The sequence below is a fragment of the Oikopleura dioica genome, chromosome XSR (assembly GCF_907165135.1).
Source record: "Oikopleura dioica chromosome XSR, OKI2018_I68_1.0, whole genome shotgun sequence".
Classification (NCBI taxonomy): Eukaryota; Metazoa; Chordata; class Appendicularia; order Copelata; family Oikopleuridae; genus Oikopleura; species Oikopleura dioica.
The window spans coordinates 11941200-11963917 of NC_137294.1; the positions used below are offsets into that span (position 1 = coordinate 11941200).

Below are 22718 nucleotides of genomic sequence, written 5' to 3' on the forward strand. Positions count from 1 at the left end.
GATCTTATAATTAGAATTTGATCTTAGATTAAATAAAAGTTAAGGTTAGGGTTAGTCGAATATTTAGCCGAAAAGACCAAATTTTAGTCTAAAAATAGTCTTAAATTTGGACTAAACCAAAATATGGAAGTGCATTTTTGATTAACCAATAAGATTTCTGTATTTAGCCTACCGACCAATCAAAACCCTGATCCTCAAAATCACTTCTATTTTTTGCTTCTGCCCCAAATTTAAACATTTAGACTTGTCGCGACGCTTAGTAAGAACCCTTGTTCACTTATCAACGACGCAAGTAGCTGTTTCGAATGCATGCTGTTTAGACAGAGCGTAATCTCCGGAAAGATGATTTCTGCGTCGATGACATTTTGCGACTGGTAGAGCGTTTGCCCGAGCGCGTACTTAAAAGTTTCAAAAACAATAATTACTTTTACTCGTTTCTTTTTTTTTTACTTGAGTGTAGTCGACGTTGAGAATCAGCAAAGTGTAGAAAACGCCGATGATAACGACAGAGCTCCAAAAAATCAGGCGAGGAAGAGGAATCCGCTCTTTCAAGAGAATCATCGAGCCTTGAGGACCGACATGGGCGAAAACGTTGGAGCTCCATTTTTGCACCCATTTTGGGGGCTTCAGAGATATTCCTCGGCACATTTTCTCTTTTCGAGTTTTTTGACTGATTATTGAAAATTAAAATGAAGAAGATTTCGATTCCAAAATTCGAAGTCAATAATTTGTGGCCATTTATGGATTTGAGATGACATAAGTAGCAATCAATATTCTGAAAAGGCATCGTTTTTTGTCAAAAAATAAAAATGAGATGCTCGAAGATTCTGGTGTTTTTTTTGAAACATGAAATTTTGATTTATTATTATTTTTTTTTCTCATTTTTCAGAGAGAGAGACAAGCGGTAAATGAAATAATGAGTAGCAGGGTCATTTTGTTTTTTCAAATAAAATAGTGCTTATTCTGGTGTGCAAGTGCCGCCATCGCAGAAGGTGTCGGTATCCGATGATGTTGGGAGATCGAAGAGATTGTAGTAGGCGTTGTAGTCTGGGACGCTGTATTGGCCGAAGTTGGGCGTGATCTGGAAAGAAACGTTTGACAAATTTTTCAGTGTAAAAAGTATGAAAAGGTTTCTACGCAAAAAAATCTTGTATTTTGTTTACCTCTTTTCTGCACCAAGCAACTGTTGTTTCGCAGTCGAAGGCGGTCTTGTCTGGAATTTCTGGCTCGCCCGCGGTCGAGCTCTTGTAAGGAAGATGGTTGCACAAGTAGTTCTTGGTGAGGGCGTCTCCGGTCATGCCGTCCTGGTAGTAATGAGGCGTGGCGAGGCAGCAAGCTCGGCAAATCGAAGGGCCAAGTCGGAGGGCAGCCTTGGGTCCGTCTTTCTCGTGGAGACGGAGGCACTGGTTGAGCCCGAAGCCGCCGTGGAGTCCCATCCATCTGTTGTCCTTGAGATTCTTCTTGAAGTCATCATCGGTGTCTCCGCCGCTTCTGCTGTCGTAGCCGTTTTGGGCTGGGAGCGCGAGGCAACCGCCGATGCCGTAGTGGTAGCTGATTTCGTCGCCTCTGGCCGCTTCTTTGTTGTAGTAGAGTTTGTAGATTTGGGAGACGAGGTCGCTCTCGTTGGCGATGGTGGAGCCGGGATGGTTCATCATTTGGGCGCAGCCGGCTTGGATGTTGACGATTTGGCCGAACTGGGCGCGCTCTTCGATGTAGCAGAACATGTCGTGGCCGAAGCACTCGACTGGGTAGTAGTTGCCGCTGCTGAAGTAGCCGTGCTCGGTGATGTCCCAGTGGCGGATCTGCTTCTGTTTGGGCGTCGCGTGGCAGTATCGACGGTTTCCGTTCGCCAGACCGTACTTGTTGTAACTGGCGTCCTGGCCGGTCTTTCCAGCGTAGATATTTGTGTTGTAGTAGTCCTAGAATGAAAAACAGTTGTCTAAAACTGCAGCTTCTTTGATTTGTTCTCACCTGGAAATAGTAGCCTCGGTCGGCTTCGTCGCTTTGCGCTTGGGCAATGACGAAAAGCGCGGCGGAAAACTTCATCTCTCTTTTTTCACTCTCTTACTTGGGGCAGAGGGTTAATCTGGGCACCCGTTCCGCTGGTTTTTATTCCCTGCTCAAGGCTCCTTTTTCAGCAGAATCACGCAACGAAGAAATAATTATTTGTCAACAAGGTGGTTTTAGATGAACCTGCTGCGAGGAAAAAACGTTTCTGATGCAAAAATATTTCCACTTCTGCAGTTTTAAGGAAAAATAAAAATTAGTAGTACCTTGATTTTCCTCTTTGATTTTTGAATTCTTTGAGGTCAGGAATTCAGGCTCGAAAACTGTGTAAAAACCTGAGTCAGGGTCCTTTAAAAGCTTTAATAAAAGAACAGTTTTATAAGCCTTATTTCAGGGCCCTGACTAAGGTTTTCACACAGGTTTGCAAAAAAAGACCGAGATAAGGGCTCGAACGTTCAATTAACGATTGAAAATAAGGGTCTCACAATTTTAACTTCGACAGAAAATTCTGCTGGCAATTTGCGAAAAATACCCTCATCATCAATAAATCAAGTCCCGAAGCAGTCAGAATCACCCGTTTCGGAAACAGCGCTGCTTGATAAAGAAGTAGAGCCAGATTTGTTCGATTACTGAGTCGCATTAAATTGAAAACAGCGAGCAAATAGTACGTCCTGACGTGTGTAAACTAGCTGACCACTTGTCTTTTAGATCTTCCAAGAATTAGCGATCATTACGCGCCATATCGATTTCCCTCTCAGGCGCTGGAATTCGAAAGAATCGCGAAACAGAGAGAGAGGAAGTCGTTTCTTTGAAGACAGTGTCGACAAACTGGCATTTCCATTTTTCATTTGGCGTGAATTGACTATTCAAATTTTCAATTTCAATTCAACGGCGGCGGCGAAAAAAAAAAGAATATAAATTTTGAAAATTGAATTGAACACACTTGAAACCAGCGAGAGAATAAAAAAAAGCCGCACAAAGGTAACAGCTGCGGCCAAAAGCTAAATTAATCATATTTCCTGCTTGAAAAATGTGCAAGCGGGTTCATGTTCAATCGCTACAGTCAGAAGTTAACTGTAACTTAGCAAGCAGCTAAGCAAAGAAAGATTGAACCAACAACGCTTCGCGGAAGCTCTTTATTTTTCCACTTGTTCAAGTACAGAATCGAAAGTTTTGAATCAAATTGAAGTTTTATTATCTTTGAGAAAATATCGATACTAAATACTGATAAATAATAATTATTGTATTCTTGCCGGGATTTATTTGACTAATTAAACGATAGAGAGATGATCGGAATCCCAACGATTGAAGATCAAACAGCAGAAACATCTGATCTTGAGCGGTAAGAAAGATTTATTAGTTTATTGCACTGTAATTTAATAGAAAGTTATGCTAGAAGAAATTCTCATGAATCATGATTTTGATTGAGACTTACTTACTTCTAAAGATATTCAATTAGGACACCATTAGGTTTACTTTTTGATATACAGTTATTTTCCTCTTTTGTGGACATTTTTTGTCCCAAATTTTCGGAAAAATGTCCACAAAAGTGGGCAAGGGTTCCCAAAAAATGTCCCGCCGTAGTATATTTAAATTTTTTCAAATATAAGTTTTTATGGAAAAATGGGAAATTTCATCCTCGAAACGCCTTTCTCTTGCTTATGTTTATCTTTTTTCGACAAATTTAAATGCTTTTGTCCTTCATTTCTTGAAAATAACCCTTGATTTTTGAAAAAAATATGTCATTTTTGCCTCTAAAATTTTCTTATCAGGGAAAATGTCCACAAAATTGGAACATTATCTTTGCAATAGTGTCCCACGAGTACCCCTTAAAATGAAGAAAATGTCCACAAATTTGGGGTCCACAAAAGAGGAAAAAAACTGTAAAAGTATGTTTCAAAATTAAGAGGGTAGAACTAGGTTTTTCGAAAATAGCATAGTTCTACCCCCTTAATTTCAGAGATTCTCGAGAATATCGAGGCCATTTTTCAGGCAGAATTCGCTGTCAATGTTTTCGTAGTGATACCCTTAAGACTTGCGTAAGAAAGTAGCTTTGAGTCTTGAGTTTATTTCCACAGAAAGCAATAATTTGAATCCTCAGTGCACGAAAAAGTGAAAAAAGTCTGGTGATCGATGTCCGGCTCAAGCAAGAATTCAACGAAGGAATCATCGACGCGAAGAACTGGTTGAACATTCCACACTACGAAATTCGCAAATTTTTCAACCTCTCCGACGACGACTTCCAGAAGCATTTCAAAAGGTTCCTCCTTATAATTTGGCTCGACTATCTTTTAAGTAGAGTAAAGCCAAGCGAGAGCACCGAAATAATACTGTATTGCCGCGATGGGCGCCGCGCTCAGGACGGGGCAATGGCGCTCTTTGAACTCAATTACAGGTAGTTGCTAATACTGTTACTTGACAGTTGCTATGAGCACTTTACTTACAACTGCTACTCTATTTCCACAGGCAAGCGAAGAACTACTTTGCCGGATTAAATGGCTGGATCAAAGAAAACCGCCCTGTCAAACGAGTTGTATGAAGCGTAAACAAAAACTCACAATTCTCGATTTTGAAAAATTCTTGCAAATAAATTTTCATTCAAAAAAATTGTCTTGAAAATCGCCCGAAATCATAGAAGAAATTTCAAGTAATGAATCATAAAAAAGTCAAAGCCTGGGTTCGGCAACCCGTGTAGACATCCTGAGTCAGGGTATTCGCTAAATAAGTTTTTGCCAAGCCGCTGCGAACCCTGACTCAGGATTTCTACACAGGTTACCGAGCCTAGGCACAGGCTCTCGTTTGATGCTATAAAATTAGGTAGTAGGGGCTATCGGTCGGACAGCCCCTAAGCCTAACCCAAGGGGACCCCCTTTGGGCTAACTCAGGGGGTTAGCCCCCGGACTCCCTGTTCCCTAACCCTAACCCTTAATTGAGAAAAGGGTTCAAACTAACAGTTACTTTTGGGTGTCTAACTGATACCCCGCTTCACCGAAAATAAGGGTATCACTTAAGGTGTGCATACCTAAATTAACTCTTTATAAGTAATAATTAGACGCTATTTGGTTTTATTGCCCCCTAGTGTGGCGGTTCTTCTTTTATCTTTCTATTACTCGGTATAATAAGATAAGCACTACTACTATTGATAGCCAGATAAAAAAAAGAACTAGTAACATTACTCGATGGCAATAAAACCAAATGGCCTCCAATTTAATAAAGATAAAGATAACAACGAAGAAAATTGTTCGAAATTACTTCGAACGGTGATTATTAAGTATGACTACTGAAGATTCAGTTTATCAAATGAAAAAAACTATCGAGTCTGTTGATTATTTTATTAATTCGAGATCTCATCTACAATCTGAAGGCTGGTTCATTTTGTAATTAAGAAGCGCGGATGCTACCGAAAAAGCTCGGAAACTGTAACTGGCAGTAACTGAGACCCTGCTGCTACTAGACAGAGGTGACGGAGAGGTCGACAGAATCGTCGTTGGTCAGCACTCGCCGCTTGCAGAAGTCATACCACAAAATAACGACTGAAAACATATGTTAAAAAGGCTCTTTTCTCCGTCAACAAAGTGACAACCTTATCTTAAGGAAATATATTTAGAGTTGATTTACAACTTTGAGCTATTTTCGGACGGAATGATATAAGGGTGTCCCTGTCTTAACTCTAGAAATCATATTTAGTTCAAATCTTCTTTTGGTCGAATAAAATAAGGGTGTCACTTTGTTTCATCTCGAAAAAAGCAGGGTTTTTTTACGACTTTTCCTTTGATAATTAGTAATTACAGTTGAACTTACTGAAGATGACTCCATAAAGGACGACGGAGACGACGCCGATTCCGATGGAAATCATCAGCCACTAGTTAAAACACAATTAGTTTTAAAGTAAAACGGGTTGAATGAAACCTCTACCTTGTCATGAGTCATCGGGAAGATTGTCTACAATTTAAAATAGCTCTTCCTGAATGATAATGATAAGTACGATCTTCGATTTATTTATATCAAAAATCGGCCCGACTAAGATGGTGGCAGAGAGCAAGCGTTACGAAATACAGCCACTTCGAATATTCAAATCAATTTAATTTTGAATTTTATAAGCTAGCTAAATGCCTATCAATCAACTACTATTCCGATATCAGATTTTCAAAGAATCAAAAAAACATACGAATATTTTTAAAAATCTTTTGGTGGAATGAAATAGGGGTGTCATTAGGTTAACTTTTGGAGAAAAACATTATCCTCTTTATCTTCATTTTTTCAAACAAAAGCCGCTTTTCTTGCAGAATTTTTGACAGTCTGATTATTAATTATGTTCCCCGCCGTATGCATAATATAAAAGACAGTACTTAACCTCTTTCTGGTCTGAGAATTCAAACAGAAGGCGATAAGAGCTACAAAAAGAAAAAATTATGAATTTTATGAAAATGTTCGCCCCGCTGAGTGTTGTCCCACGTACGTACTAAACCCTCTCTTTTTCAAGCGCTTTACAAGCGTTTTTTCAGCAAAGAACATGCACTCCTATCACCCAGAGAAATATAGAGTCAGGAATGGATGAAAGAAAAATCGAAATTCTTCTTCTTGAAATCATCGAATTTCCATCCTTTTCGAAGCCAGTCAGCTAGGCAGCAATTAATTCAGGACTTCAAAAAGCTCAATAACTTCAGGAAAGAGGTTTTTAAAAAATAATTAGCTAATATTGAAAAATTCTAGTGATAAAAATTCAAAAATTTTAATTTCAAAATGATAAATAACGATTTATCTTCGTAAAATAGAATATCATTTTTAGATAAGATTATTTATTATCAATACAGCAATAATTAGACTGAAGAGGGGGCAATAAACGAGAGTTATTAAAAGGTAAAGATGTAGAAACAAGGGATTTATGTAACGAGTTGACGCATATAAGCAAGAGCTTACATTCAATTATCAAATTGAAGCCTCTTGCAAAGACGATCTTTGAACTGCGCAAAATTTGATTCGCCAAAAATGTAAAAATAAAACTACACTTGTAAGAAACTGAATGACCCTCCTCTCTGTTCTAGTTTGACACATGTTCCGATAAATGGAAGATCTATTGCTCGAATCAATTAATTTTTCGTGTAAATTTTTTTGATGACAGAAATAAGGGTTTCATTATGTAAAAATCGCAAAAATAACCTTATTATTTGAAGTAATTCATTTCCGATCAGAATAAATTGTTCATTTTCGGACACATTAAGCTGCATGATCCAAGAATTATCCACAGCTAATTAGAACTTTTATCCGAAATAATTATTTCGAGAATTGCTTCGAATTATGTGATTAAATGTAAAATATAACGAAATGTCAACTTATCCAATCTTGTTATAAAAAAGTTAAAATAGGGAATATTCGGGTGGTTTTCTCAAGTTTGGGGATGAATGGGGGACACAGTGGCCTCTGATTGGCTAAAACAATCTATACTGGCCTCTTATTGGCTGAAATCTTCAATAAAAGCATTCAGAAGTAATATCCGTATTTTATAATTTTGAGTAATAATGATTGACAGCGGCACGAGCTGCATAATTATCATATTATTGGAAACAAACCCACGGGAGTGGATTCGTTTATGAATAAAATTCAGGATTAGGATAATCCAAATTGAGCTGAATTCGAAGCATTACCGTACAAGCCCCCTTCCGAAAATTCCAGATTATAATTCTCCTATTTATAATGAAAGAAATTGCCAGTTGAACTTAGTGATTACAGACATTTGAAAGATAGAGTTTGGGGATTTCTATTGATGATTAAAAAAAAGCAAAAATAATCAAATTTTTGAATACAATTTCAATTGAGCCCAAAGAGTACTATTCTCTCTGTCTATTGAGTCTAAGCTGATTGACGCGGAAATTATGGTAATCAAGGAATTATCTCCCATAGACACATGAAACTTTTTTGAAGCCACACCTTGAGTTTTCTGAATTAATTACACTTAATTAAATATAATTAGTTGGGATTGGAAGAATATTAAATAACACCGTTTTACCGACATTTTACAAAGCCGGTAGATTTCCGTAAATTTATAAAATAACCGCCTGGTTGCTTCTTCGTTTCTATTGAATTCTGTCAAGAAAATCAACCCAAATGAAGCATTGAACGCATTGTAGACATTTGTTTTACAACCTGTAATTGTACTTTAACAAATGGATGTTATAATACTTTTTACGGTCTGAAAATAGAAGATAAAATCTTCCTTATCTATTATTTTTAGAAAAAGAACTAAAAACAAGATAATTCATACCTATCGTCCCCGAGTAATTTCATCTAAATTAAACTAAATAAATATCAAATTAAATTTATTTTAAGATCCTCCTTCCCCCACGTTTTCTAAAAAAACAGTAGATTGTTGAATCAGCAGCTAAGAAATAAAATTCGGAATAAACAATGTTGCCTGCAGTTATTTTCTGTTTTCCATCTGCAAGCCTGCATAAAAACAGAACCAACACGGAAACAGGAAATTGAAGTTTCCTGTTTCTTGGATAATTTCTTTCGATTTTAAACTTTTTTTATTATTTGTTGTTGGCAAGAGTGCTCATTTTAGGCGGTAAATGGAGATTTATTAAATGAAAAGATACGAATTCGATTCGAAAAAGTACTGTATAAACAAGAATACAGAACTGTGGGCTCTTCGCGAACGCCGAGTTGGGATTTGTACAATTGATGCTTTTTTGTTGAAAAAAAAACGGGAATCTTGGCAGAAATTTTCAGAAAAAAAAATACATAAAAGATAAAAAGCATGGATTCGTTTTCAAAAGGGAGGAGAAAAAATAGGGAAAAAATTATTGAACTGCTGAGTTAAATATTAAAAACTGCATCATCTAGGCAGGTAGACTTAAATTGGTGCCAACTTCCTCCTTCTCGCGTTTAGCAAATAACAATAAATAATAATAAAACAACAAGTTGATTGATGAAACGGAACGTACTTGAACTGGCTTCGTCAGTGTCACGTGACGCCATTTCTAGTCAAAAATGGTCGTGACGGGTGAGAATAGTAGAAACATCGGACTTTGGACAGGAAGGGTTGAAATTTTATAAAGCGATTTTTATTTGTGTCTTTTCCGCGAATTCGGAATAAATTTGGGTTTTTATTTTCGTGTTTTTGAGCCTCCCAGTAATTCAAATTCAAAATTCTCACAATCGCTAGAAGAGGAGGAGGATCAACTAAGAGACTAGCGCATTTTTGAACTGTAAGAAATCAAGACAAAAAAACAGTGACAGTCGAGAGTAAAAAGAGAGTAAAGAAGAGAGAAAGTAAAGAGGAGATTTTTATTTACATTGTGCGCGGTTGTTCATTTTTTGCAAAAGAAGCGAAAGAAAAAGGTCGCTTTTACCATTCGCCGTCGCCGCTGGCTTTTTGGAAGACGAAGTCGCGCCCGTGCAGGTGCATGATCCCGTCTTTGAGGCAGAAGCGCCACTTGTTCTTGACGCGCTGGATTTTGTCGTACTGGCACACTATTTGGTTGTCTGAAATGTGCTGCTTGAAATCAAGGAGGAAAAACGCGCTCAGACCTGTTTCGAAAATTGCGTCGTCGTCGTCCGCCCCGTCCAAATCATCGTCGGAGCCGAGTGGGTTTTCCGCCTCGGCCGGCTCGCTGTTTTGGATCTCCTCGGTTTCCTCGTCGCTATCTTCTAAGCTCGAGTCGCTGTCGAATTCGTCGTCGCCCAGTGGACCGTCCGTCTTCAAGTTCAAGAGTTAGGAAGAAAAACTACAGCTACAGAGGCTTCCACCGACAACGACCTTCCATCATCGAGCGGCTGATTGACCTGGAGATGTAAAGAAAGTTCTGGACCAATCAATAGCTCGATGAAGAGTTTCGTTATCAAGGGAACCAACAGTAGAAAAGCAGAATGATAAAGTTAACCTGTGAAAAGTAGATATTGTTCTGGCTGGCTGAGCTGGAGTACGCCGATTCGACTCCGTATTCGTTTGAGCTGTAACTGTCGTTCAGATTCGACTGCTGTTCGTGGCTGCTTAGCTGAACGGACTGCTGCCCGTTCATGCTCTGTAACTGTCCCCCTGCCTGTTGATTACTCTGCGCTTGTCCTCGATGCTGGGCCATCTGAGCCTCGTTTTTCTGGGCGATTTGGTTGGAATATAGCGGCATCCGTCTGTTTCCGCTGATTACTGTTTGCGTGTTCTGTTTTATCACTGCCTGTCGCTGATTCTGGCCGCCAGAGGTAGGGCTGATATTCACTGGCGCTGTTGAGTGAACTACTCCTCCTGTTCGCGCTTGTCCGTACGGTTTCTTGAAAGAAAAAAAATGGGTGAAAAAGAACAGTTGTTGACTTTCTTACCGGGTTTGGCCGGACCGCTCTATTGACAGTACTGCTAGAAATAGTTTGATACTTTTGCTGAATCACTCCTGCACTGTTATTTGAAGGGATTTGAATGAAACGTCGCGTCGAATCTGAAAAGGAAAGAATTAGGGGATCTCATACTTTTCAGATTTTACAAAAAACTAAGTATACCGAAAATCCGCCAAACTTACTTCCAATTTGTTTATCTCCGCTCGTGAAATTCGTAAATCTAGGTTTCTGATTGGGAAAGCGGCTGTTTTGGCTAGTCGAGTTGACGATCGTCGTTCTCTCGGGATAAACGACTCCATCTGGTTTTTTGTAAACTGGATGCCTTCCCGGCAGCGTTAGATTGTTCCTTCCTTTTGGTCCGACGTAGACGACATTGCTTCCTCCGTGCTTAATATAATTATTGAAATTTCTTGAAAATCGAGAGTGCCTAAGATAGGGTCATAAATGAGTTTAAAAAGAGCCGCGTGGCGGCTTTCTGAAAAATAACTATCTCTATATTTTTTACCGAAATTTTAGCGAAGGAAAACGTAAGTTAGAGTTCGGGTTGGATTGGTTAAGTAAGGTTTTTTATACAGGTAGCAAGAGAGTGACTAACCGAGTCTGAAACGTTTTTGTTGATGGCGGTGACAGCTGAAGACGTAAGTGTTCTCGTCGCGCCCGTGTCCTCGAGCTTCTTGAGCCAGAGTTTGTTCAAGTCCTCGAGCACGGATTCATCGATCGACTCGTTCATGAAGTCGTCGCGCACCGAACTGATCACATCCTTGATGATGTCGTTGTACAGCTTCGGCACGGCATTGTGCGTCGCGTTTTTCGACGCCATTCTGAAACAAAAAAGATGTCAAACTTTTTTCTCAAAGCTGGATTGCGGCGATACGCGATATCTCTGCAGCTATTTCTGGATTCTCTTCAATAAATTTTTCGGACAGGTCTCGGATGGTCACGCACAAACGGCGAGAAGTTATATGTTCTGCCTGGAAAACAGAGTTGGCCAATTGCCAGTTAATTCTACACATCGTAAAATATAGCTGTACAAAATATACCGTGGAGGCAACGAAAATACACCTCTTCCTGAATTCGGGCATTGTCGAAATATTTGAAAATTGTTTTTTTTGTAGAGCTATATTTTACGATGTGTAGAATTAGCAATCGATACATATCGTTCCTTCTTTGAAATGACTAACTCTGGCTTGATACTGTGCTTGAGCTTGTGGCGACTGTCGCCGGAGAGGACGAGCAGCGAGCGGGCAGGAATCGGGACGGGGATTTCAACGAGACGCCCTGGCGAGACTTGACGAGACAGAGTCATAACACTATCGCTCAGCAAAGACAGAGACATGATACATTCGCCCTTTCACTGAGGATACAACTAGCGCTTTCAATTAATTGAAATTCACGATCGAAATTCGGAATCGCTGCACCCTAACCAAAGCCAGTTGTCGTCGAAATGGGGATCGATGTGAGCGCCTTTCGTAGGCTCGTACTCTAGAAACAAGCACTCCACGGGCGCGTAGTTCTTCAGAATCGGATGTAGTCTGTTTATTCTCTCGTATAGCGGAAACATACAACTGGGCATCCCCGAGAACGAGCCGAGCTTCGCCTTCTTTTTCTTAAAATTGGCTTTCGGCCCAAAGTCTTGCTTCCTTCTCCCGGACTGCGAGTTCACCCATTTGCTTCCATCATCAGAGTCCATTACCGAGGCGAGTTGTTTCTCTTCTTCGCGGGTTAGAAAATCGGGGAAAACAAAAGCACCGATTTTGGATAACTCATCGCTGCTCATCAAATTAACTTCTACAGTTACATCTGTTTCCTCCGGCTTCTTCGCGCTAGCTAGGCAGTAATTAGCAACTCATTGTTTCACAAGATATTGAAAACAAGGAATGTTTTTACCGAGAAATGCGTTCTTTCGTGCTCTCTAGCTCGCAACAATCCATACAACTTCGAATGCCCGTGCACGCACATACAGTCACTCCCTCTGTCATTCACTTTTCTTATCTCTGATATAAGCTTTTAACATTATAAATTTTATGAATAGTTATTTGACCAATTATTGCACAAACGAAAGAATAAGTATGAACTTTAAAAGGCGATAAATACTTTTTTGCACGAAAAAAATAAAAAGAGTTCAAGTAGAGAAACAATAGTTTATACCAGTTACAGTAGTATTTGATGAAGATATTGTTTGAAGAGTGAAATGAGGATTTAAACGACATGTAAAATTCATGTTTTTTAGGAAGATTCGACGATATCGCCCGGGATGCGGCAATAAACGTAAGGGTAGTAGTCGCCTGAGTCGAATTTTAGACCTACGTCTCCGTCGTTTGCCGTGTTGCTGAAATTGGCGGAATCCAGCTCCGAGTAAATCTGAAACAAAGAATTGAGAATTGGGAACGAAGACGCAACATTATATGATAAGGGTATCACTCTGCTGTCTTTCTACGCTCTGCCGTACCTTATTTAATCGCTCACGGAGCTTTCTGGGCTTGGCAGGGATAAGTACAGCGGCTCGGAAATTCACAGGCAGACCATATCTCAAAACGCTTTCGACGAAAATCCTCAACGCCTAAAAATTAGGATGATGCTCTTTTTCCTCGAAAAGAAATCCGCACCTTGATATGGAGCCAGGCAGAAAAGGCCTCGCTAAAGTTGACCTTCAGCCATTTGAACAAAACTGGATAGGTCTTTGATTTTTCAGTAGATAGAGTCGTCTGTTGCTCTTTTTCGTTCTTGATGTCGGCGGCTGAGTAGTTGAACTCGCGCACGATGTATTTTCGCTTTGAGCACTCGTTTTTAAACTCAGCCACGGCGCGTCTGAACAGCTAAAAAGAGCATACCGAAATTTATATAAAGTAAGGACTTACAGTCACTGAGAAGATGCAGTATTCGTTGTCGCCGACGATCTTCTTTGACGACCTGGGCACGATCATGTCGGTCAGCGTTTCGTATCCCTTGAGCCATTCTTCTTCGCAACGAGCGGGCAAGGCGACGAACAAGGTTTCCAGATACTCGCTGGCCTGGACCAAATCCGCCTGCTGAAGAGAAATCGTTTAAAATCATCATAAACGTATCGATTAAAGTGTACCTTTACAACATCAGAAAGAGGCCTCGTGACGAGCGAGGCATTGGAACGCTTTTCAAACTGAGACAGTTGGCTTCTGATGCCGTTGTAGTGCGCGCTTTTCTTCTTTACCGCAGTGTCGATTTCGCTCAAAGCCCGGTTGATCACACCGAGCAGTTGTGGCAGTGCGACGCGAGAGGGGAACTTTGCTGCGTCCCACTTGAACTTCGTCACCCACACTACAAATCAAGGATGTTAGCAACCAGGATTTTTGATCAATAATTTTGTTAAAAATCGTATCTACAAAGCCACTACTTTTGTCAACGTAAAACCCTAACCCTTAGCTGGCCAATCCTAACCTAACCCTAGGCCTCAGTTAATCCACAAAGCTCCTTCTATATTCTACGAACTTTTCAAAAAGAAAAAAAACAACTCACTGTTCGCCGAATCTTTTCCATTGTTCATCCTCAAGTGTTCGGACGCCTGGGCTCTGTCCCCATCGAGAATGTCGAGCATACAGCCGGATACTTTTCGACAAACAGATTCGCCGAAGGCATCCGCCTTGGAAAGTTCATCGCTCAGCTGGATGAGTTGATCGAGCGTGCCGACCTTTAGCTCGGGCAGTTTCATCTCCGCCTTCATCGCGCACAAGTCGCCCGGGAGCGTGTTCATTTGATTGTACTGCTCGCCCGGCACGGAGACAAGCCACAGTTCTGACATTTCTTTTCTATTCTGAAAAGATGCCGTGTAAAAATCAACCTTTTAGCTTTTTTTCATGGTTCGAAATTGAACTTGATTATTTTTAGTTTGTTTGTGACGCAGTGGTTTATAGCTGTTCCGTTGTGAAGTGATAATTGAAAACTAGTCAGTCAAAAATAGAAAAAAAAAATAGTAAAATGTGCCTAGAATTGAATCTTCTTCATTTCAATTTTTCATGTTTTGAAATCGGTGAAGACGCTCAAGAGATCGAGGCCAGCAGGGCCAAGGGAGACGCCAGCGATTTCGCCGTGATTTTCTTTGTTCAGCATGTAAAGAAGCAACAAAATGCTCTGGAGGGGATTGTATCGCCCAGCTGGGAACTGAAAAAGGGTTGGTGGTGGTATGAAAGCAAGTGAAAAAGTAACCTCTTTGACTTGATACTCGATCTCGCTGTTTCGTAGCTTTTCTTGGTCCAGGTGCTGGACATAATACTCTGGCGGGTCTTCTGAAAATTCGACGATCGAGACTGGAACTCGGACCGCCACGGGAAAGGCCACTTTTTTCTTCGAGTTGGGATTAATCCGCATGTCCTGCTTTCGTTTCACTGAAGGTCTAATAACAATTGGAACGGAATGAAAAGGTATTACCGAGAGACTTTGCTCGAAGAAGGAATCTGTCTGTGAAAGCTCTAGCGTCTACCCCGGCGGAGGGATCTGGAGGCATGTGATTGTCCATCCAGCAGGAGAAGATGTGCATCAGAATCGCCGTGTCAGTTGGAAATTGCCTTGAAAGAGGGAAAAAATGTTATTTGAGGATGAAGTTGGTGAACCTTACTTTGCCCACTTCTGACCGTTGTAGTCTTCGCCACCGTTCCAAATGTAGCTGGAGAGATAGCCCTCTTGGGCGAGTGTCCGGAGACGTTTGACGAAATAGCCATGGTTGGATCCGACCTCCAAGTAGGGGATAATGCGCCGGATGTCCTGACTCAATTGAGGATTGGAAACCATTTGGAGATCCGAAATCGATGTTTTGCCGATTTGAACGTCGGGGAGGACAGCTGAAGCTTAGAATTAGGACAGCAATATTTAACAATCCTGCTTTTTCGTTTGCACGAAAGTAGGTTATCGTTAGATCGTAAGAAGGACGTACAAACATACTTGCAAATATCCAACTTAGACTTTAATGCAGTTTATACAAAAAGTAGCGCTCTTGGGTGATTTTGACTGTATAAAAAGTGAAATTGCAGTCAGTCTCCACGAAAAATAATGCTACAGCACGATTTATCATTTTAGTTATAAGTAAAAGATCCTGTCGAAAATATGATCCACTCTGGCCCAGAAATTGTTTAATGAAACTTATAAACAAGTTTGCTCTACAGCAATGGAACTAGACTGTTATTTTTTTTGTCATTTTTAATAAATAATCATTGTGAAAAAGCTTCTTCAGTGTATGTCTTATAGGTTCCCAGGGAGGATCCCCCTTTAGTTTCTTTACTAACCCTTGAGCTCGTTGTTGACCCTGTCAATTTCTTTGGAAAGCGGGTTGACTATGCATCGCCAGAGGACGGCGCGGAGGTTGAGTTGCCAGTTGTTCAATTCGCGGTTAGTGACGCCCAGCTGAATCCAAGCATTGGTCGAGGTCTCTTCGACGCCAGTGGTGTCGAACGGAAGATGAGGATTCGCTGGCTTGGATGGAGGCGTCTTTGACAGTTGGAACTTGAACTTGTTCGGGTAGTCGGAGAAGCGAATCGGAGACTGCCACACCTACAATTTTGATAATTTAGCAACGCTGATTTTGAATCAGTTTTTTACCTCTTTTGGTGGGCAAATCAAGGTCGATTTGTTATCCGGGCCGACAAAGGATTGGAGGTATTCTTCGAGGTCTTTTTCGGTGTTGATTGGCCTAAGAAAGAGAAGTTAGTTCGTCAGTGAGAAAAAAAAGTAGTGATGCCAACTTTTGTGGTGACTTGATGCGGTGGCGGAGTGACGAGTTGAGCGATGCCGGCGAGCGGCTCTCCCGTTTGTTCGGATCGTTGCGCTTGAGACACGCGGCGATGGCTCTTGTGTGATCGCGAAGGTTGATCTCCGGCGCCTGAACAACGTTAGAGAGATATCGTTTCCTATTTGAGAGCTTCCTGTAAAGAGGAAAGAAAAGCGGCTAGTAATGAAGGTAATTATTTCTTACAATGATGGCCGGCTGAGGCAGCTCTTCTTTTTGTTCTTTCTTTGGCGACGATTGCGGCGGCTTTGGAATTCCAAGAGAAATGACAACCATGATTTCTGAGACGAAGAAAATGCCGAAGAGCCCGGCGATGTAGAGACTCAGCCGGTCCCAGTAGCCATTCAGGAAGCTGAAAGTGGAAGGTAAAATGGAGAAGTTTCCAAAAAAAAGAGGAAAAAGAGAAGATTTTTATGTCTTTCTCTTCTTTTTTGTTTGAAGAAGTTGTTGTTTGAAAAGTCTAACCTGGCAAAAACGAGCGACAAGACGACAATGAATCCATAAAGTGCGATGCGGAGCACACACAAAACCAGCTTCGTGCTCTCCTGCTGTTTGAGTTTCTGACTTGCTTCGTTCGCGAAACGGCGGCTCATGATCATCGTTGCATTCTGAACATTCAACAATTAAGAAAAAATGACCATCAAAGAAGAATTAAGAATCGGGCGGGATAACAAGCGCGGGACAAAAGGAGAGCGCGTCCGAATTACAATCAGAAGACAATACAATTAAAAAAGAGTGATCGAGGAAGACTTGAGTGGCGATTTTCTTTCATGTTTGACAAAAGCTCAAATTTATTTTTTGCGAATGATTACGAAATTAGCAAACAATTCCGCGTTTCGCGCTTCTGGCCATCGAGCAATTATAAACAGTAAATCTATTCAGATACGGTGCCCGATTTAAATCGATTCGTGCGTTTTGCTTCTTTCTGATAAAATGCGAGCCTGAGGTAAGAGGAAAAAATAATATCATAATTGGAAAATGAATTACTGGAATTATTTCTGACGGGAAAAATAACGTATTTGGAACTCAAAATTATTACACAAAAATATGAATACCCTCGGTCAGGCATCATATTTTCTACAAGCTAATTTTGAAAAATATTTTTTTGGAAAATATCTTTCAAAATATTGCTAAATTCGGCAGGTTTTAGGTCTTTTTCATTAGAAAATTATGGAAAAATGACCAAAAATGTCTCAAACTAACAAAGTTTTGTAAGATGGTGTTCGTAAAAAAGTGTATTTCAAAATGAGCTTGTAGAATGTGTTTGGTTGAGGGTATACATATATTTTTGGATATTATTTTGTTGGGCGTTCCAATATCCCCGCCCAGGGCAAACTCACTGATGCGGGGATGGACGCAACGCTGACCCAAAAAGGGCGATAGCGCTATTCCATGATTGCAATTAATTGATTTGCAAGAGAACGAACTATAGAGCAATTAATGAAGCAACTGTAGGTGCATGTGCTACGCAATGGCCATATGGGTATCATTCGTCAGCGGTGTTCGGCGATTTGCCTGTTGCTCAGGGGACAAAGGGAAAAGAAGACAGAAGTACAACGGTAATCAGAATTTTAGCAGGCTTTTCTTCTTAATTTAACAATTGGATACCCTTATTTTTTCGACGTAAAGTGTTCTTTTGCAAGAAACCCTTCCCAACGACCGATATTTTTTTTTTGCCGATCTCTCCTAAATTCTTGGTTCAGAGAAAAATGAAATAAACAACAACGAGCTCGAAGAACTCGAGGCGTCAAATGCAGAGGCTCGCCGACTCCTGGACGAAGAAAAGCAACTGCTTCAAGAACAACTCAACGCAGCGAATGCGCGAATCGCTGAGCTAGAATCTCAGGCCGCCGAAGCTCCTCCCCTTCCTCAAACTTTTGCTGCTTCTACTCCTAAAGGTACCTTTTTAAAATACTTTCGAAATACAAAAATTGGCCTTTAGAAACGCGCGTTCGAATTGAAAAAGACGAAAAGAATGAACATGCTCCCCAAAGTCCCGAAGCAGCTCCTGTTGTAGAAAAACTCGACCTTGAGGAAAGCAACATTTACGCCGAGTGCGAATCGCTCCAGTGGGTCGTTGAAAACCTCAGGGACGAGCTTGCTACTTTACGGACGAAAATGAACGAGTCGATTCTTAGGGAAGAGGCAAGCAGTAGTAAGTCATTTAATAAAAGCTTCAGTAACAACAGTCATGGTTCCAATTTCGTCTGAGCGAGCGGAGTTATGAATAAAGTTCGAGCGCAAGTCCCTCTCTAGGCCCTCTCTAGTCTTATTAGTTACTCCGGTCGCTCAGCGAAAATTGGCATTTAAAACTATTACACATTCGTAAAAAGCCCACTTAATTATGAGGTTGCGGTAAATAACAAATTTTCTCAAGGGGAAGTCTCAAAACTCGCCTCTGAGCTGCAGAAGTCGATGGAAACGAGCGAGCGCTTCAACGACACGCGCTCGCATTGCAACGACCTCCAGCGCGAGTTGAACGAGAGCGAGCAAAAAATTCTAGAGCTCGAAAGAGCCAACGAAAAACTCTCCCAAAAAATCGAGCAGCTTGAGTACAAACAGTCTTTGTAAAGTTGTGTTTCTTTTTAACGTTTTATTTAATAAGAATATATCCTGCCCAGCCAACGAAAAATACATTTCAATAAACTTAAAATCACAATCAAACAGTTACAGTTACAGCAGGGCATCAAGAACACTATCAAAGAGCTCAATGTCTACTAGACAGAGGCAGCTTTTCCGCCTGTCTTTACAGTGCTCCCGGATTGTGGAAACGAGAAAGTCTTTCTTGGTCCCGTAGTATGCTTCGTTAGCTTCCGGAAAATATGATTCGCGCGTATTTTTCAGCTTCTCACGGAATTCCTTCGAGCAGGTCTTTGAATACGAATCAAAGTCACTAAGTTGGGATTAGAAAAATTTTAACATACATCATAATAGATAGACAAATTAGGAACTAGCGGATAAATCTACACATTAGCAGATTTTTGGTAGAATAAAAGCCTTGTGGAAACGGTCTTAGTTAGGTGCGAAGCTCATTGTTGAAGACTGTTTCCAGACGGCTCTTATTCTCCCAGAAACAATCCAATTTGTTGATTTATCCGCTATCTTCTGATTTTATTTCTCTCTGCTCTTATCCCTGCCTTAATCTTTCGCGAGTATAAACTTCAAATTTATGTCGATCTTTACAAACACCAACTTTTTTATAAACGTCCTCTGTCTCCGGCTCCGCCATCACCAGTTCCGACATTTTTCCTTCCAGTTTCGCGGCCGCTTCCACAGTCGCCACGGCTTCGCGAAAGGGCCAGAGTTCGCTTTGGATGACTCGGTAGTCGAAGGTGCGTTGCATTTCCTCTTCTGGCGTCCGTTCTAGAGCGGATTTCTTTGAAATCTCGTCAAAGCGGCTCTTTGATTGCTGCGCGAGGCCTTCGATCGAGTGGAATAAGTAGCCAATAGTGGTTGAGTTTAGGGGGAGGAGAATACGATCAGGCTTGAGATCGGACACGGTTCTAGAACATCTGGAAGCTAGTGATGGATCTGTATCATCCACGGCGAGGAGGGTGACGTTTCCAATTTGTTTGATAAAATCGTCAATGATCGGTTCATTTTCTTTTTCTCTCCCTTGATCTCTCCTCGCATTCCGGAATTGAAATTGAAATTCCTGAAGAGCATTATTTCGTCCAAGCAGATTGAGAACGATTTTGGCGCGTTTTATCACGTGGAAGTCGGCAATTTCCGCCGGTTCGATATTCAGCGCTTCCAAAATCAATCCATAAGCGTCGCTCTTCCCTTCCAATAGCGCTCGGTAAAGCATATTCTCCAAGACCCTCTCTTCTCCATCTTTTTGAAACGACTTTTTGAACCCTTTCAAAATCACTTTTGCCATTTGAATTTGCCCCCGCGCCAGAACAAGCGTAAACGCCTTCTCCAAACTCTCGCTGCTCGCAAAATCGATGATTTCTTCGACCAAGGCGATGTCGTCTGCCAAACAAAGGCGGCAGAAGATCGTTGGGTCCTCGACGAGCTGGCGCTTTTCCTCGGCTTCGTGGTCCAGGTCAAAGGCTGTGGCGAAATTGTCCACTTGTTCCAGGGCGAATTCCTTTTTCTCGCTGTCGAAGGTGGTCACGTTGAAGGCGTTAAATTTGTCACCGTGCGAATCTATAAGAAATTACAAGGACACTGTTTTTTTATGCTTCCGATAACTGGGGAGTCTATGTTCTCCGACCAGAGAAGTCGCAGAGAGTCCCTAAGAGTACCAAAATGTAGCTTAGGGTCTGATTTGTGGCGTAGGGACACTGATCAAATGTCAATGTCAAGTGATATTTCACAAATGACGTCATCAACTCGGAAATACCCGATTTCGCCAATTTTAACCTCATTTTGGGAGTCGATGTTCTCGAAGTACTTTGGGCTCAAATAAGAGCTGAACTTCAGCTGCTGAAGGTCTACTCTGTGGCGTAGGGTGGTTAAGATAACCTCATGATGTACTCATCCCTTTTTTACAGAGGGTCGAAAATGAGGTCGGAACATAAAAACAGTGTCAAGTTATTTTCCAGATTGCAGAGCCTAATTTCAAGACTTACATCGAGATCTGGTAAACTTGGAATAGGCAGTTTCGACGACGGCGCGTTTTATGTGAAAGGGAAGTCTGACGTTTACATTTGCTCCTGCCCGGATGGCCTGAACGATGAGCTTCGCGTCGCCAGTGTCGATGATGTATTCGAGCACGCTTTTTCCTTTTTCAGAGGCGTTCACGTCTGCTCCAAGCGCGATCAGTTCTTGAAGCACTTCTGTCTTCTCGAAGTGCCCGCTAAAAATCGAATATAAATCGGTTTAAGTCAAAAAGAAAGTGTTTTACTTTTTGATCAAATTGATGAGAATGTTGCTGTTGGACAAGCGCGAAAGCTGAAGGAGGATTTTCGGGTGTTTTCGAATCTCAGCCAAGACGAATTCGAGAGAACGCTCGTTCCGGAGCAGTTCCCACCAGACTGGTTCTTCTTCGCGATCTCGGAGGAGAGCTAAAAGCTCGATTTTGACGTTGTCAGGCAATTCTACAGATGGATATTAACCGCCCGAGCAAATAATTTATGATAATAGTCAATCAAAAATCTTCACTTTTAGGTGAAAAAAATACTCTCTGATTGAATATCCATCATTATAGAGCTTTAGCCATCTGGTCCAAACATTCAAATCGTATTTTCGATCGACCAGTTCCTCAAATTGGCCATAAACCCGATAACGTTTGATTTTGTCTTTATTCGCGAAGTAGACAGCCGCGGAAATTGCACCTATCGTTCCAAAGCGTAGAATCCAGTCCCAGCGCGCGAACTTCGAGTAATCTTTCGAAGAAAGCTGCGTGACGGAAATCCCCTCTTCCCCGCTGTTCTTTGCTCTTCTCAAGTGCTCAGGGACTTTTCGACTGTTTTGGCGGACGGAGAGCAGATTCGCGAAGGGACCGTTTTTTCGTCCGATTCGATTCATAATTCAAGATTTCTAAAACGCATGTTACGAACTTGGGTGGGGCAAAGCTGGGAAAGGCCAGGTTTTGGGGCTTTCGGGCATCTGTGATTGGCTGTTCCAGGAAATACAGGTTTCTTATTTGCCGAAGGGATAAAATAACGCCTCTCATCCAATAAGAGGCCAGTATTTCGTACGTCAACCAATCAGAAACGATCAAAAATACCTTAAAAGTCTCCTCTCCCTTTTTTGTTAACCCTCAAGTGAATGCTAGGACAAGGCTTTTTGTTTTTTACAATCAGACAGACAGTTTTCTTCATCATCATTTTTCCTCTTCAAAACAACAGCACACTTGCGCGTTTTTCTCTTGAAAGCGTTGACCGCGCAGTTGGTCGGATTGCGTTGGACGAGGGAGGGGAGGCAGTTTTCGGGAAATCGCGCGAGCGCTAGAAGATACGACGCATCGCCCGGCGCGCGAATGTCGCTGGTATTGTAGCACTCGGAGCTGAGGACGATTCCGGCGTGGCGAGACATCTCGCCGAGGCGGAACGCCAACTGGATGCCGTGTTTGCGCTTTTGCGAGTCCATCAGCCATGAACTGAATTTTCTGTGAACAAGAAGTCTCGTGTTTCTGCTGCTACCTGTAATTAAACTCAAATTGAACATTTCTCTGCAGCGCCGAGCTGACCGCTCCTCGTCGCACATCAAAAGACAGCTTCTCCGCCAAATCGAAACTGATCAAATCGCAGTCGACGTCTTTGCAGCAGTCTTGGAAGATCTTCTCCGAGCCGGGAATCACGCAGATTATGTCGTAATCGGTCAAATTCGTCGAGCTCTTCCCGCTGCGCACATTGTACTTGTCTGTGTTTGTCACCACTTCTACCTTGGATCATTTGATTAATCAACATCAAGGGGAAAAACAGGTAAAGGAAAAGGCACTCACAGTAACCCTCGTAAAAAGCCTCAATCCAAAATCCTCCTTTATCACGGGCGGCTTCGGAATCTCCTTGCCGCTTGGAACATAAACTGACACTGCCGCACCGCTCCAGCCCAAATCCTTGATCGTTTTCAACCTTTCCGAGAGCTTGTCCTTGCCATTCAAAGGGACGTTCAAATCGATCGGGATGTGCTTTTTCGATCCGCGAGTTCCAACGGATCCATTCTTAAAAAATGAAGTTCG

At 41.5% G+C, this 22718-nt stretch overlaps 9 protein-coding genes across 10 annotated transcripts; 2 read left to right on the forward strand and 7 right to left on the reverse strand.

The window, feature by feature from the left end:
* Positions 1–843: 843 nt before the first annotated feature.
* LOC145707125 (uncharacterized) lies at positions 844–2097 on the reverse strand. The gene is made up of 3 exons (XM_081784611.1): positions 1972–2097; positions 1164–1919; positions 844–1081 (listed from the first exon to the last, which is right to left on the reverse strand). The coding sequence occupies exons 1-3, from the start codon at positions 2044–2046 to the stop codon at positions 959–961; spliced, it is 954 nt and encodes a 317-aa protein (XP_081640737.1). The 5' UTR covers positions 2047–2097; the 3' UTR covers positions 844–958.
* Positions 2098–2760: 663 nt separating this feature from the next.
* LOC145708536 (uncharacterized) lies at positions 2761–4611 on the forward strand. Its single transcript, XM_081786219.1, has 5 exons — positions 2761–2988; positions 3290–3349; positions 4109–4267; positions 4307–4402; positions 4474–4611. The coding sequence occupies exons 2-5, from the start codon at positions 3294–3296 to the stop codon at positions 4544–4546; spliced, it is 384 nt and encodes a 127-aa protein (XP_081642345.1). The 5' UTR covers positions 2761–2988; positions 3290–3293; the 3' UTR covers positions 4547–4611.
* Positions 4612–8538: 3927 nt separating this feature from the next.
* LOC145706379 (uncharacterized) lies at positions 8539–11174 on the reverse strand. Its single transcript, XM_081783767.1, has 6 exons — positions 10931–11174; positions 10518–10722; positions 10324–10436; positions 9891–10274; positions 9538–9706; positions 8539–9492 (listed from the first exon to the last, which is right to left on the reverse strand). The coding sequence occupies exons 1-6, from the start codon at positions 11153–11155 to the stop codon at positions 9356–9358; spliced, it is 1233 nt and encodes a 410-aa protein (XP_081639893.1). The 5' UTR covers positions 11156–11174; the 3' UTR covers positions 8539–9355.
* Positions 11175–11186: 12 nt separating this feature from the next.
* Positions 11187–12335, reverse strand: LOC145709378 (alpha-ketoglutarate-dependent dioxygenase alkB homolog 4-like). The gene is made up of 4 exons (XM_081787059.1): positions 12223–12335; positions 11760–12158; positions 11513–11684; positions 11187–11306 (listed from the first exon to the last, which is right to left on the reverse strand). The coding sequence occupies exons 1-4, from the start codon at positions 12312–12314 to the stop codon at positions 11187–11189; spliced, it is 783 nt and encodes a 260-aa protein (XP_081643185.1). The 5' UTR covers positions 12315–12335.
* A 20-nt stretch (positions 12336–12355) lies between these two features.
* Positions 12356–14122, reverse strand: LOC145706381 (V-type proton ATPase subunit C 1-like). The gene is made up of 6 exons (XM_081783770.1): positions 13828–14122; positions 13415–13629; positions 13194–13364; positions 12942–13151; positions 12785–12895; positions 12356–12696 (listed from the first exon to the last, which is right to left on the reverse strand). Exons 1-6 carry the CDS (start codon positions 14108–14110, stop codon positions 12562–12564), a joined length of 1125 nt encoding a protein of 374 aa, XP_081639896.1. The 5' UTR covers positions 14111–14122; the 3' UTR covers positions 12356–12561.
* A 28-nt stretch (positions 14123–14150) lies between these two features.
* LOC145706380 (transmembrane protein 209-like) lies at positions 14151–16699 on the reverse strand. Its single transcript, XM_081783769.1, has 9 exons — positions 16553–16699; positions 16274–16439; positions 16044–16180; positions 15901–15991; positions 15588–15852; positions 14924–15146; positions 14737–14873; positions 14515–14693; positions 14151–14469 (listed from the first exon to the last, which is right to left on the reverse strand). Exons 1-9 carry the CDS (start codon positions 16684–16686, stop codon positions 14323–14325), a joined length of 1479 nt encoding a protein of 492 aa, XP_081639895.1. The 5' UTR covers positions 16687–16699; the 3' UTR covers positions 14151–14322.
* Positions 16700–16966: 267 nt separating this feature from the next.
* LOC145708251 (uncharacterized) lies at positions 16967–18745 on the forward strand. 2 transcript variants are annotated; one of them, XM_081785909.1, is made up of 5 exons: positions 16967–17033; positions 17543–17646; positions 17791–17985; positions 18030–18242; positions 18465–18745. In XM_081785909.1, the coding sequence occupies exons 2-5, from the start codon at positions 17547–17549 to the stop codon at positions 18656–18658; spliced, it is 702 nt and encodes a 233-aa protein (XP_081642035.1). In that variant the 5' UTR covers positions 16967–17033; positions 17543–17546; the 3' UTR covers positions 18659–18745. The 2 variants fall into 2 exon arrangements, with proteins under 2 accessions (XP_081642035.1, XP_081642034.1); XM_081785908.1 differs by lacking the exon at positions 16967–17033 and having other exon boundaries at positions 17474–17646.
* LOC145708250 (uncharacterized) lies at positions 18551–21158 on the reverse strand. The gene is made up of 4 exons (XM_081785907.1): positions 20940–21158; positions 20665–20891; positions 19225–20239; positions 18551–18980 (listed from the first exon to the last, which is right to left on the reverse strand). The coding sequence occupies exons 3-4, from the start codon at positions 19965–19967 to the stop codon at positions 18761–18763; spliced, it is 963 nt and encodes a 320-aa protein (XP_081642033.1). The 5' UTR covers positions 19968–20239; positions 20665–20891; positions 20940–21158; the 3' UTR covers positions 18551–18760.
* Positions 21159–21222: 64 nt separating this feature from the next.
* Positions 21223–22700, reverse strand: LOC145709379 (ribonuclease P protein subunit p30-like; the record flags this gene model as incomplete). The annotated part of the gene is made up of 4 exons (XM_081787060.1): positions 21223–21574; positions 21765–22136; positions 22180–22421; positions 22482–22700. Coding segments are annotated over 3 exons (789 nt in total), but the record flags the coding sequence as incomplete, so codon positions are not given.
* Positions 22701–22718: the final 18 nt, after the last annotated feature.

Bases quoted from the DNA above. Each gene is read 5' to 3' on its own strand.
- LOC145707125 (XM_081784611.1), bottom strand. From the start codon at position 2,046: ATGAAGTTTTCCGCCGCGCTTTTCGTCATTGCCCAAGCGCAAAGCGAC. The intron at 1,920-1,971 runs GTGAGAACAAAT...TTTTCATTCTAG, and splicing joins ACCGAGGCTACTATTTCCAG to GACTACTACAACACAAATAT. The intron at 1,082-1,163 runs GTAAACAAAATA...GTTTCTTTCCAG, and splicing joins TTGCTTGGTGCAGAAAAGAG to ATCACGCCCAACTTCGGCCA.
- LOC145708536 (XM_081786219.1), top strand. From the start codon at position 3,294: ATGATCGGAATCCCAACGATTGAAGATCAAACAGCAGAAACATCTGAT. The intron at 3,350-4,108 runs GTAAGAAAGATT...TTGAATCCTCAG, and splicing joins GAAACATCTGATCTTGAGCG to TGCACGAAAAAGTGAAAAAA. The intron at 4,268-4,306 runs GTTCCTCCTTAT...TCTTTTAAGTAG, and splicing joins TTCCAGAAGCATTTCAAAAG to AGTAAAGCCAAGCGAGAGCA.
- LOC145706379 (XM_081783767.1), bottom strand. From the start codon at position 11,155: ATGGCGTCGAAAAACGCGACGCACAATGCCGTGCCGAAGCTGTACAAC. The intron at 10,275-10,323 runs GTAAGAAAGTCA...TTTTCTTTCAAG, and splicing joins GAGCGGTCCGGCCAAACCCG to AAACCGTACGGACAAGCGCG. The intron at 9,707-9,890 runs GTTAACTTTATC...TTGAACTTGAAG, and splicing joins ACAATATCTACTTTTCACAG to ACGGACGGTCCACTGGGCGA.
- LOC145709378 (XM_081787059.1), bottom strand. From the start codon at position 12,314: ATGACAGAGGGAGTGACTGTATGTGCGTGCACGGGCATTCGAAGTTGT. The intron at 12,159-12,222 runs GTAAAAACATTC...CTGCCTAGCTAG, and splicing joins ACGAAAGAACGCATTTCTCG to CGCGAAGAAGCCGGAGGAAA. The intron at 11,307-11,512 runs GTCATTTCAAAG...TCTGTTTTCCAG, and splicing joins ACAGTATCAAGCCAGAGTTA to GCAGAACATATAACTTCTCG.
- LOC145706381 (XM_081783770.1), bottom strand. From the start codon at position 14,110: ATGTCAGAACTGTGGCTTGTCTCCGTGCCGGGCGAGCAGTACAATCAA. The intron at 13,630-13,827 runs GTGAGTTGTTTT...CTTGATTTGTAG, and splicing joins TGGAAAAGATTCGGCGAACA to TGTGGGTGACGAAGTTCAAG. The intron at 12,896-12,941 runs GTGCGGATTTCT...CCTAATTTTTAG, and splicing joins CTGCCTGGCTCCATATCAAG to GCGTTGAGGATTTTCGTCGA.
- LOC145706380 (XM_081783769.1), bottom strand. From the start codon at position 16,686: ATGATCATGAGCCGCCGTTTCGCGAACGAAGCAAGTCAGAAACTCAAA. The intron at 16,181-16,273 runs GTAAGAAATAAT...AACGTTGTTCAG, and splicing joins TGCCTCAGCCGGCCATCATT to GCGCCGGAGATCAACCTTCG. The intron at 14,470-14,514 runs GTTACTTTTTCA...ACCCTTTTTCAG, and splicing joins TCGAGTATCAAGTCAAAGAG to TTCCCAGCTGGGCGATACAA.
- LOC145708251 (XM_081785909.1), top strand. From the start codon at position 17,547: ATGTGCTACGCAATGGCCATATGGGTATCATTCGTCAGCGGTGTTCGG. The intron at 17,986-18,029 runs GTACCTTTTTAA...ATTGGCCTTTAG, and splicing joins TGCTGCTTCTACTCCTAAAG to AAACGCGCGTTCGAATTGAA. The intron at 18,243-18,464 runs GTAAGTCATTTA...AATTTTCTCAAG, and splicing joins TAGGGAAGAGGCAAGCAGTA to GGGAAGTCTCAAAACTCGCC.
- LOC145708250 (XM_081785907.1), bottom strand. From the start codon at position 19,967: ATGGCAAAAGTGATTTTGAAAGGGTTCAAAAAGTCGTTTCAAAAAGAT. The intron at 18,981-19,224 runs GCAGGGATAAGA...ATCCCAACTTAG, and splicing joins TATACTCGCGAAAGATTAAG to TGACTTTGATTCGTATTCAA.